This window comes from Theobroma cacao, chromosome 3 (genome assembly GCF_053813885.1).
Source record: "Theobroma cacao isolate CCN51 chromosome 3, ASM5381388v1, whole genome shotgun sequence".
In the NCBI taxonomy this organism is placed as follows: domain Eukaryota; kingdom Viridiplantae; phylum Streptophyta; class Magnoliopsida; order Malvales; family Malvaceae; genus Theobroma; species Theobroma cacao.
Window position 1 is genome coordinate 9,756,884 of NC_142641.1, and position 12,566 is coordinate 9,769,449.

At 33.2% G+C, this 12,566-nt stretch overlaps 1 protein-coding gene across 3 annotated transcripts; it reads left to right on the forward strand.

The window, feature by feature from the left end:
- On the forward strand, positions 1 to 10,399 carry LOC18604445 (transcription repressor KAN1-like). Of its 3 annotated transcripts, none has more exons than XM_007036932.3 (6): positions 3 to 1,181; positions 1,303 to 1,379; positions 1,971 to 2,016; positions 2,334 to 2,487; positions 9,186 to 9,267; positions 9,828 to 10,399. In XM_007036932.3, the coding sequence occupies exons 1-6, from the start codon at positions 386 to 388 to the stop codon at positions 9,942 to 9,944; spliced, it is 1,272 nt and encodes a 423-aa protein (XP_007036994.3). In that variant the 5' UTR covers positions 3 to 385; the 3' UTR covers positions 9,945 to 10,399. The 3 variants fall into 3 exon arrangements, with proteins under 3 accessions (XP_007036996.3, XP_007036994.3, XP_017973894.2); XM_018118405.2 differs by having other exon boundaries at positions 4 to 1,181; positions 9,183 to 9,267; XM_007036934.3 differs by lacking the exon at positions 9,186 to 9,267 and having other exon boundaries at positions 1 to 1,181.
- Positions 10,400 to 12,566: the final 2,167 nt, after the last annotated feature.

The following is a 12,566-nucleotide window of genomic DNA, read 5'->3' on the forward strand; positions in this document are numbered from 1 at the left end:
AAGTCTATCTTTCTCTTCCCTTCCCAAATTCCCAATCCTTTACATATTATTCTATTATCATTGCAACACCACACATCTCTCTCTCTCTCTCTCTCTCTCTCTCCCAGGATGTCTGTTCTTTGAACTTGAAGAGTAGAAAAAGTATCTCTTTTTTCATTTAGCCCTCTTTACAGCACTTTTCTTCTCTTCTTTTCTTTTCTTTTTTCCCTCCCTTTGCCCACTTTTTCTCATCTTACTAAAGGGTTTTCTGTCCTGGCCACTCATCTGCACCAGAAAATCTGTGTTTTTCTCGACTTAGATTCTCTGTTTATTTGAGAGCGTTTCTTTCAGTTGGTTGTGAACCAGGGGCAGGCACATCTTGGAAACCCTTTTCTTGAGAATAAACATGTCCCATAAAGGGGGTTTCAGCAAACAGTCTTTGAATCGGATTCCTGATCTTTCACTGCACATTAGCCCTCCAAACAGTGCTCCTTCCTCAATTTGCACTGGCACTAACGAAGGGGATTCTTCCTTTGATATTTGGCGCAAAGACGATGGCCTCAAATCACACAGTGATAGTTCCATAAAAGCCGGCTCGCAAGCAGACACCGAGCTTTCTTTAGCAAATCCTGCAAGCAGTGCCTTAGAGGCTGAGAGCCCTTGGCAAAGAAACTTTGCGGGGGGAGTCACCGATGATGATCAAATAAAGCATAGAAATCTTCTCAAGCGTGGTAATACTAACAGTGGCCAACTAAGTAATATAAACCATGGAATTTCGTTACTTGATGTTTCAGGACTGAAACCCATCAAGGGAATTCCAGTATACAATAACTCCATGTCGTTCCCGTTTTCGAGCTCCGATAGTTTAGTAGATATGGATCCTAATAAGTTGCGCTTTTATCATCAGTCTTGCCCTTCTTATAATTGCTCTTCCTCAACTTCTGCTGTGTTGCACTCGCCCGATGCTTATAGAATAGGAAGTGCGCCTAGGTTTAATGGGATTTCAATGGAGACGCTAAGGCCCCAGTTTCATCATCAGTACACGCAATATGGAGCTGCAGACTTGTGTAATGGCATGATTAGATCGAGATTTATGCCTAAACTACAAAGCAAGAGGACTATGAGGGCACCGAGAATGCGCTGGACCAGCTCTCTTCATGCTCGCTTTGTTCATGCTGTTGAGCTTCTCGGTGGTCATGAAAGTAAATATCTTTCGTTCACTTTCTCATGTTTTCTTTCTTTTATGTGATCTAGCTAGGAATGAATCTGTTGATAAGTTGAATTCTGGCTTCATGAGCTATTTGGTGTTGTTTACTTTGATAGGAGCTACTCCCAAATCAGTTTTAGAGCTAATGGATGTCAAAGATCTAACCCTTGCCCATGTCAAAAGCCATTTACAGGTACGGCAAAGAATTGAAAGTTGAAACCCTCTTTTTTGTTTGTTTGTTTGTTTGGGTTTTTGCCTTCCTCCCTCATTATTTCGGGCAAATTAAAAACAAGAAGAAGTAAGCACCGGTCGGCGCCTCGTGAGGGTCTCTCAGTACGTGGGGGTGTGGTAAAGACTAGAGAGTTACTCCAAGGCAATTCCATCCATCGGGCACAAGGGCCGATGAGTGCAGTGAATGAATGAACAGTTGAGTCTGTTTTCTGATACAGGACAAGTTCAACTTTTGGAGAGAAAGGTTAAAGAGAGCGAGAGAGAGAAAAAGTAGCCATCATTTCTCAATAATACAAGCAATTACTGACCTTACCAAACATCAACCTCGTGGTTATTAAACAAACCAACAAAAATCCACAAAGAGAAGCATCTGATTTGATATTTTTGACTGGGATCTTATTTTATCTTTATCTCCCCCTGCTAATATAGTACTAATAAAGTAGAGCCTTCTTCTTTCTTCTTTCCCTTCTTTTTTATTTTGTTTTTCACCCCTTTTCCTGGCCTCTCTCTTGTTTTTAAATTCATTACATCTTTGTCTCCGTTTGCATTGCAGATGTATAGAACTGTTAAGAGCACTGACAAACCTGCAGCTTCCTCAGGTAATTCGCATTGTTTATCCCTCACCCTCAGCTCTTTATATATTAATTTACTGCTTCATTTTGACCTAACCAATTTAATTCCTTGATTTTTGTTGCACATTTCAAACTTAAAAAGATTCTGTCCCTCTCTCACGCTCTTCTATGCTTTTACAACCCACCATTTCTTGCACTCATTCATATGCTTATCTACTTATGTATATCTACCATTACATTATGTTGTTTATCCTTTAATATATATATATATATGTATACATCTGATCAGATGAAAGAGATAAATGGGTGTATTTGCTTGTGAACAAAATTTTAAATTATGACAGATGGATCTGGAGAAGAAGATTATTTGCCTGCCAGAAATACAATCAGTCAGATTGCAAACTGTTCAGTCAACCAGCGATCATCAGCAAGTCCAAATTTATCCATACAACAGGACAATGGCCACTCGCCCACTAATCTTTGGAGTAACTCTTCTAGGTAAGTCTTTCTCAATCTATTCACATTAATTTTTAATATTTGATTATTTTGCTTGCTCTTTATTAAAATATCAATAAATACATAGATATGCTGCGCTTGCTTTTCTCCGTAGTTGTTTTAGATTTATAGCTGGATTGGATTGGTTTTGTCTTCTATGAGTGACTAGCTTTAGCTAATTAGCAAATAGAAAACTCCACGCCCCCAGCCCCCAACACCCTTTTTTTTTAATTAAAAAAATATACAATAAAATAAAAAGCGTTTCTTTATGACAGCTTTTGCTTTTGATAGCCTTTAATTCATCCCTTTTTATTTTTATTTTTTCTGCTTATTTCTTCCTGATGACAAAATTTATCCCAAAGTGCTTACAATATTAACATAAATCTCTGTGTCTTTGACTTAAACGCTATACTTTCTCCATGCTCTTCTTATTATTGCAAAATAAGAAAATATATAATTTGAAGGGAAGAGAAAAGATCCCCAACCTCTTAAATGCTGAAAGCAGTGCACTGAAACTCATAGCCATAGCTTCAGCAACCCTAGCTGGCTACTTAGGTTTGGTAATGAGTGTAATTCCACAATTAATCAAATAACTTGCCAGGAGTCTTTCAGCGTTCATTCTTTTTTTTTTACATAAATTACCATAACAAAACCCTTAGAATTTCAATGATTTATGCTTAACATTTCTCATGCAAGTGCTACTCATTGCAGTATATATATTTCAATGTGTAATTGCATCGAATGGATATATGTTACTGGCGAAGGCAACATTAACCCTTAGAATACTTTTTACATTATGTCAAGTAATAATTAAAATTGTCCAGGGCACTGGCAGAATATAATATATATATATATATATATATATGGAAACAATGAAAACGTACGGATTCTGCGTGCTGCACGTTAAAACTGGCGCCCAGCATTAAGGGATAAGAACAATTTCCAATGCGTTTATATTAAATATTGTTTAATTCCATAATTTTATTACCTAAATATAAGTACATATTCAAAATTGGATTTACTTAGTATTTTTTTTTTATTTTGATCTGCATCCTATATATAGCATTGAACTTTTTGCGACACTAGTAAATTACAAACCATTAATATTTTACTTGCGGAAAAGTATGACCTGCAGTCCGTTTCTTATGTATTTTTATATTATTATTATAATAACGGATTGACTTTAAGTCATTTTCTTTTTTCCAATTTTACTTTATCCTTAAAAGCTCGGTGATAAAACCAATGAAATCTCATGCTTGAGTCTAATTTTTGGAAGAAACAAACAGAAGATTGGCAAAACCAAACAAAAGTTTGACCATGATATCATATCTTTCGTTCGGAGTCTTTACGAAGTTTGCTAATTTAAAATCATAAATAAAAATTGTAAGATGATAAAAAACAGATAAAGAAAAGAATCATAATTAAAAGAGAGCAAATTATTTGTTCACTCAACTAATTTTTTTAAAATTTTTTAATTTGGGTGACTTAACTTTAAAAAATAGCATTTTGATAACTAAAGTTACATAAGTGATACATTTTTGGTCACTCAAGTATTAAACACTAACGCTTTTCATGTAATCACTTTTGTCCTTGATAACCAAGTCTATGTCATCGTTCCATGACATCACTTTATCCTATGTTACAATTTCTGTGTCATGAAGTGATGATGTGGACTTAGTCACATTGCACAATTTGATGATGTAAAATATCAAAATTGGGAGTTGTTAGTATTCAACGGTTATGTGATCAAAAGTGCATCACTTATGCAGCATTAGTGACTAAAACAATCATCTCGTAAATAGTAAACACTAGCTACTTCCTTTATGATTTCAACATTTCTCACATGATATCTTATATTTTCTTTCTTTTCCTCAATTAGCACCTTATGAATGAGATTTGTTCCCATAAGAGTTAGCTTGTTAACTTTTCCCAATATAATTACAAAAATATCACAAGTATGATCAAATAGGCTAACTTTTCAATTAAGAATATTTTGATAATTTTAATGGGTAAAATTAATGATATAACCTCTTTTTAGAACGGAACTTATTCACAGAATACTAATTGAGAAGATGTTATGTAGAAAAAGTTGAAACCAAAAGAGATTTAAGTGAAATTTTCCAAAATAGAAAATTTAGAAAACATAAGTGACTATGTATGCTTAAAAAATATTATGAATATGTATATACCATATATTTTATAGTATTTAAGTTATTACAAAATGTTCATTGTTTAATAGATAAATTGATAGAGCATGATGAATAGATTAATAATGAAGTCAAACGAAGAATATAATGGTACATAATCAATTTAATTATAATAGGTTAAACCTCTTGAATGTCTACTTCTAACAAAATCCTTGGTCAAACTTTAGCATTATTTTTCTCCCTCCCCCCCAAAATAAAAAAAAAATAAAGGAGGGCATAGTTTCACTAATAATATGGCTTTAATTTGAAAAGAAGAATGAAAAAAAATGGAAAGGATAGAACAAATTGAGAGAAAAGAAGATATATCCTTGTATGTGGAGATTAAAATGATATTTTTTTCCTATGAAAAAAGAGAACATTGGATATTCTCATTAATTTTAATAACTAAATATGCATACTTAATATCAAACTCAACAAAGAAAAACTAAAGAAAGTATAGGTAAACTAGAAATTTGGATTCTTTTATACAATGACAGTGATATTTTTAAATTTAAAAAATGAGATTAGATGTTTGTCATATATTCATTTAATAATAAATTAATTTATTAATTATATAAATATATTTTAATAAGACATATGTCAAACCTTCTAATCTCACTTGTAAAACTTGAAAACCTCAAAGTCATCGTATATATAGGGTAACTTTTCCTTTGAAATATACCTGGGAATGGAGTGGAGAGAGGAGACTTTAAGCTTACCTCAAGACTCAAATCCGCCCAAAATTGTCTTATAAGAAACGAAATCACCCGCCCTTTTCATATCACACTATTTTTTTTGTTTGTTTTTAATGTCCATATCATTCTATTTTTAAATAAAAAATAAAAATATGCCACTTTAATTAAGCCATAGGACCAAAGGCTATATTCATTTTGCCATCTTCAAAGTCTGAGTAAATTTCATCATCTGAGTAAATTTCATCATTAATTAGTCCTTAATTTTTCATAATTTTACATTTTTATCCATGATCTAAAACCTAGATTTTTTTCATTTGCCACCTTTTGAATTTCTTTCAAATCTATTTATTCATCTAATATGCCATTAGAATTTGGATGGAATATGGATGAAATTTGCCATGTGGCACATTCGTAGACATATACACATGACAAATTTCATCCAAATTTTAACCGCACATGGATATATAGATGAATTTGAAACAAATTAAAAAGGCTGTGAATGAAAAAATCGAATATTTTAATTCACAGATAAAAATAAAATATTACAAAAAAGCTTATGGATTGATGATGAAATTTACTCCTTAAAATCCAAATTGATGTATATGCTACTCAAAAACTTACCCTTCCTTCTATCTAATTGAGGTCACTAATGCATTTGGCCTCCTTGGATCACAAAACCATCATCCCATAACTTCTTTTAGTCATTTTTTATGTCAATTAGCTCCATAAAAATTTTAATTTTGAAAATAGAAAAGCTATAATCTAGATATTTAATGGTCATTCGATTCAAATATCATGTTTTAATTCCTAACAAATTTGGTCAAATTTGTTAAACCAAAATGAATTAATTAAATAGAAACTTTTTTAAGGTACATATAAAAGCCTATAACGCTTTAACTACATAGAAAAGGGATAAACCTCTCTTCCCTCCGCCCCTTACCCAAGATTGTATCTAATAAATGGGGTGTTCCTTTGGAGATATTAGATGAAATTGAAGGCATTATTTCATTTTTAGAATATACATTAGACCAAATTTGTCATGTTTCTGATTTGAGAAATTTGAACTCTCATTTATTTTTCATAAAATACAAAATCCTTGTAAATAACCTACATCTCTTTCTGCCCTCCAAGTCAAGAAGCATTGCTTGTGACCAAGCTGGGCATGAATGGCTTAAACACATTGGATTATGTGACCTTTGACCCTAGCATGTTGCTTGGTCTTGGGCCAGAAAGGCACTCTCATCCTCCACAGATGGGTAGCCAAATAAAATTTGTTGATTTCAAAGAAGCTAGGGTGGGTCTATCCTATCCTCCATGGTAAGGTAGCTATTTAAAAAAAAAAAGCCTGCATATCTTTCTAAAAAATGCATTAAAAATCTATACAATATATATTTGATTTTCGATACTATACCAAACAATTTTAAAAGTATGAATTCAATACTTAAATTTTTTAAAACTAAAAAATTAAAGTATTTAACATTTCAACGTTGAATTTTCTGATTTCTGAAACAATACCATAATTTTGGTAAACAAATAATAAAGAGTTTGATATGTTAGTTATTTAGGATTTTATTATTTTATCTTTAGTACAATAATTATTTTGTGCAATTGTAATTATTTTTATGTTAATAGAACATATTTTGAGTTTGAATTGTTAGGATCATATCCCCTCCATTAATTACTTTTTATTCCATTCCTCTTAAACACCCGTCGTTAATGCATACATATTGGTTAAAATTATGAGCATATTTAAAGGTAATGAACAATAAAAATACAAAAGGGATCTCAACCTTGAGTTGTTTGAACTTGACTTCTTATATAGTTATTGGTAAGGGATTTTAGTATATATTTTAGGATTATTATTCTATACATTTACTGTCGAGTTTTTTAACTTCAAGTAGGATTATTATTAATTTTTTAATAGTATTTTATTGGGATTCATGTCAATTCTTTAATCTCCTTTTTAAAGTTTAAAAATTCTAACCGCCGGTGTAAAGGATAATTCTTTTCATATATTTATTGGTAAGTGTTAAACAAAAGGGGCAAAACAACAGACAAAGGCCAGATATGTAACATCTTAGGACAAAAGATCCAAACAACCATAGACTCAATAAGCTTTTCCACTAAAGATGGGTGATTTTGGAAGGGGAATATCCAGTAAAGTAGAGATGAAACAGTTGCTATATAGGGGCAATAATTTTAATTAGTCTGGATTAAATATGCATTTCAGACAATATCCAAAAGTTCTAAGTGGGAGATCGTTGTTGTATTAGACAGGGAGAAAAAAGTGTAGCCGCGGTAAAAGGCGACTCTAGGCAGTACTATATTTGTTTCTTTTTACATAGTAACCCTTTTTGGACCTTGGCATAGAATTTGAGAATATTTGTTTCTTTATTTAAGTTGGTGTTACTACTGTAACCTTTTTATGGTTTTGGTTAAACGTCAAGATCACAGCCGATTTATTTTGCCTTTGTCTGGAGGCAATTCCTGATCATCTTGTTATTGCACAACTTTCACCGAAGGTTATACATATAGGCAGTTTTCTTCTTACTGAATTTATTATTATTATTTTAATCTAAAAAGAATTAAAGAAAACCACTTTGATATTCCCATTATTGAGACTTGTAGCAATTTTCTCAATTTGTTCCTTACAAAATTTAATTATCTGCATTTTGTGGGGGTGATGTGCATGGTTAGCCTAAATCAAGTTGATTTTACAGTGCTAAATGCTAGAGTGTATACCATAACTAGCACTTTCTTGCTGTTATCTTTTTGGGTTTTTGTTTTTCATGGTTCTAACAACCGATGTATACAAAATATGTTAGAAATTCCTTTTCCTTTTTCTCTAATTGTTGTCTTTGTTAACATATTAGCATATATAAAGATTATAGATGCAAATTAACTTGTATTGACATTGTAGCAGGAAATAAAAGATGCTTATATATTGACATTCCTTGCTATTCTTGATGGATCAAAATTCTATGTAAAAGGAGAAGTTGGGATTTGCTAGGTCTCAAGTTTTGGTAGTTTGTTGCTCTAGGCTCTTAGTTTTGTTTGAAGCAGATGCCTGCTGTCTGTGAGCTAGTCAATTTTGTTTTGGCGCTTGTTATTGTTCACAAAGATAGAGAGTTGCTAGTATTACTGTAGGGGCGTTGGAGTTAAACCCTACACTTGTTTTTAGTGGATACATGGTGTCCTCTCATGTCTGTTGATGGACCAGTACTCCAGAGTCCAGACACGTCTGACTGCATCCATGACTTCTGCCAGTGGATAGATTTTTGTTCATTAATGAATCTCATTACTAGTACATTTAAAAAAAAAAAAAAGAAAAAGTAGAAATACATATTGTGGATGACAATAGATCAGTACAGGGTTGTAACAGGCCCTGCACTGCACTTGCTACAAGTTACAAAATGAATCAGCCATATGTGTGGTTGATTGAACTTGAACCTCATTTAAGGCTACTTCCGGTGCTAAATTATACTGAACACTGTTTCTCACAAAAATAATAGTTGACGTTGACTTCAGGTCCATGAATGACAAGCCATCAAACTGCTGCTGGGGACTTCCCTATCAAAAACTTCTTACCTTTATCTTAGTTCGCTTATAAAAGGACAACCTTTGATAACTGACGTTGAGATAAAGCAACAATTTCTTCCATCTACATGGTTAAACTGTCTGTTGCTCTTCAGTTAATCCAGTCTAGAAATTTTGATTGAATGCACTTCTTTCAACCCAATTTAGTAGGTTATTGATTGAAAATATGCAGCTAACTTCAGTGAAAAGTGAACTGATTACACTATGAATTTTGGTGCAGTAGAGGAGTTTGGCTGTCGAGTTCAAGGAATCCAGATGGGTTTAGACCGGATGCCCCATCATCTCAACCTGGAAACCAGATTGAGGTATGTGAGTGAGATCAAAAGCGTCCCAACCAAATTAATCAAACATTTCATTATCGGCTTCAGCTTCCTATATCTGCATGGAACGCTGTGTCGAGCTTCTAGGTTAACTAGGCAGACCCGTAAGGTTGCTGATTATCAGTATAGATTATCTGTTCAGACCAGAAGGATAGAAAGAAAAACCATGAACTTGTAACTCGGATATCATAGTTGCTAGCAATGTTCTTTGCATGAATGATACACTTTAATATGATTAATACATTAAGAACGAGAAATGAGATAATTTTAGTTAGTTTTACTTGAAAGGTCATTCTCCCATCTCATTCTCCTACTTCATCCTAGCAATTAAGAAGCGGTCGGTCATGCAGGTGTTAAGACATAGGAGCGAAACATATCATTGTCCCAAACATAAATATATTGAATACACCTGTTACTTTCTTATTTCTGCAACCTTTTGAAAGGGACTATGTAATTGTCCTGTCATTTCAATATAAATGCATGGATCCTTTATTCCGCTTCTTAGTGTGAAAAATACCATTAATAAATTTTCTACAACTATGCAGGAAAGCAGTTTTGCTAAACAAAAAATCCTTACGGGGTCAAGCCTAGAGCTCCATAATCCAAGCTTGGACTTCAGCTTAGGAAGACCAGACTGGCAGAGGAAAGAGCGTGACTCATGAATAAATGCTTAATGGATAAGCAAATTAAGGGAGGGAGAACAGTTTCATGAAAGGGGGGGAATATAATATCTTAAGGAAACAGCTAGGTATATAGAGAGAGAGATGGAGGTCTTAGACATCTTTCTCATGAAAGTTGCATGCACGTCTGTATATTCTTTTTATTTTGGGGGGTAGCTAAAGTAGCTGATCTTGTTCTTGGCGAGGTGATGTTAGTCATTAGATGCATGCCATGAAAGAAGCAAAAAAGCAGAAGAAAAGAAAGGAATCAGTTTTAATGGTGCATTACAATATTTCTTATATTCTCCCCTTTTATTTTTGCTTTATATATGTTTTTCAGCTATCAAAGATCCTTTTCCGTTGTCTTTTCAGGCTTTAGTGGGGTCATTCGAGTGATTAGGGTGTGAAAGCTTGACTTTAATATCTCTTTATGTCATTTATTCATTTATGATTTGAAAGTTTGATATGCAATTGCAGCCTATAGAAAAGCTAAAGAAAAGCTGTGGCTGTAAAGACATGGAGAATATATTGGACTTACTCTTTGATCACATGCAAATCACATCTGCATCCATGCATAAAGAGCTGCCCCTTTAATCATAGATGGCATCTCTAATTGGCCATTAACACATCATCCCCTTTCCAAGTTGCTTAGGGTCCCGATTAAAATTGTGTTGGGATTGCGGGGGTGCATTCTGTCCCACTCCCACCTTATCCTTTTTAACATCTATTTAAAGATGGAGATAACAATTTTATATAGAGGGACGAACTATATGATCTGCTTTTCATCCGAGCTTGAAGAAATTCAAAAGTAGATTATTTGGTCATAAGGTGTAAGTCAGAAAATTTGACCATTCAAGGTAAAATATGAATTGTAACTAATGTTATTTGGTCTAAATGTTATTGATTTTCTAATTAAAACTATCATTTTTAATAAAATTTTATACTTGACTTAGAATCATTAAAATTATAGGTTCCAATTTACAAAATAGATTTAAGTTCGAAATTATGATTACATGTAGAGAAGGTATTAGCAAACCAAGATCCCTGTTTAGAGAATGGTACCAATTAATCATGTATATTTTATTTTTATCCTTGACAAATAAGTCTTAACTTCATATTTAATTTTATTTCATTTCATTATTTTTATTCCTTTCTTCATTTGGATTATTGGACTCTTTTCTTAAGTTTCACTAATATTTTTGGCAAAGAAATCAAAGAGGAAGAAAAAAGGGAGACATGTATGCTAAAGGCTCTCTCTAGAAAAAATTGCCACTAGCAATTCTTGATGGTTGATCCAGCAAGAAAGTTCAATTACCTGAGAATTCTAGTTCTAATGCAGCCCTAGTAGGGGATTCAATGTTAGTGCAGAACAACCCTTCATTCAAAGATGCTTTAATATATTCAGATGGTAATGCTCAATCTTCAGATAAGAACATGGATTTTGAAGATAGGTTAGGGGATGAGACTAGTAATTTTGATGTCAATGATTTGGAAAGCTCTAAGAATAAACTGAACAAATCAAATGATGTTTTATTTGATATGATTGATGGTATTAAGTCAATCAATATATTGAAGCGAAAACTAGAAGAACTAGATGGCAAAAATATGTGATTATAAGACTTATAGGGCATACCATCGCGTACAAAATTTTGTATGAAAAACTTGCAATTTTATGGATATCGAAAGGAAACTATAGTGTGGTAGATCTTGATGATGAGAATTTTCTAGTAAAATTTGCAGAGGAAGAAGATTATCTTAATGCACTTCTTGAAGACCCTTGGGTATACACGGTCATTACTTAACAGTGAATCATTGGACTTCATCTTTTTCCTAAGGGACTCAAGATTTAAAGGGTTTGGCTGTGTGGGTTTGTATCCTTGGCATGCCTCTGCATCTGTATCATAAATATATCTTGAGACAAATTGCATCTCTTCTTGGGTGTCTACTTAAGATTGAATACAATACATGGAAAGAGAAACGTGAGAAATTCGCTTGTATAGCAATCGAACTTGATCTTTCTAAACAACTTTTACCCAAGTTTTTTTTTCAATGGCCAACCACAACGAATTGAATATAAAGGGATTCCTCATGTTTGTTTCACATGTGGAATTTGTTGGCATATAAAAGAAGTTTGCACTAGTAAACCTCTAGCACCAACTAAAGCTAAAGAGGGGAAAAAACAACTAACAACGCCACCATCGAAGGAATCACCATTTGGGCCATGGATGCTAGTTACTCGCAAGAAACCGCATGAAGGGGAAACCAAACAAACATCAATTGGAATTCAAATTTTGGAAGGAAATCTTGCTAAGGATCTTGGTATACAATTTTACTGGATGAATATGGAGCTGAAACTAAGACAATGAGAAAAGTTAACTTAGTTGGAAAATCTTCCTTCCATGGAGAAAATCCTACCAATACCAATCATAAAGAGACTATAAAAGAGACTAATCTTAATTAGCATAGGAAATCTTGCCAATTTCGAATGTCTCATGAAAAGCAAGGTTCTTTAGTTGGCAAAGATAAACAAATGGAAAATGCCTTTAAAGGCTCTAATGGTGGAATTATAGATAGACCCATAGATGGTCCTTGATCAGTCGTGGAGTCCAAAGCTAAAGACAAAGG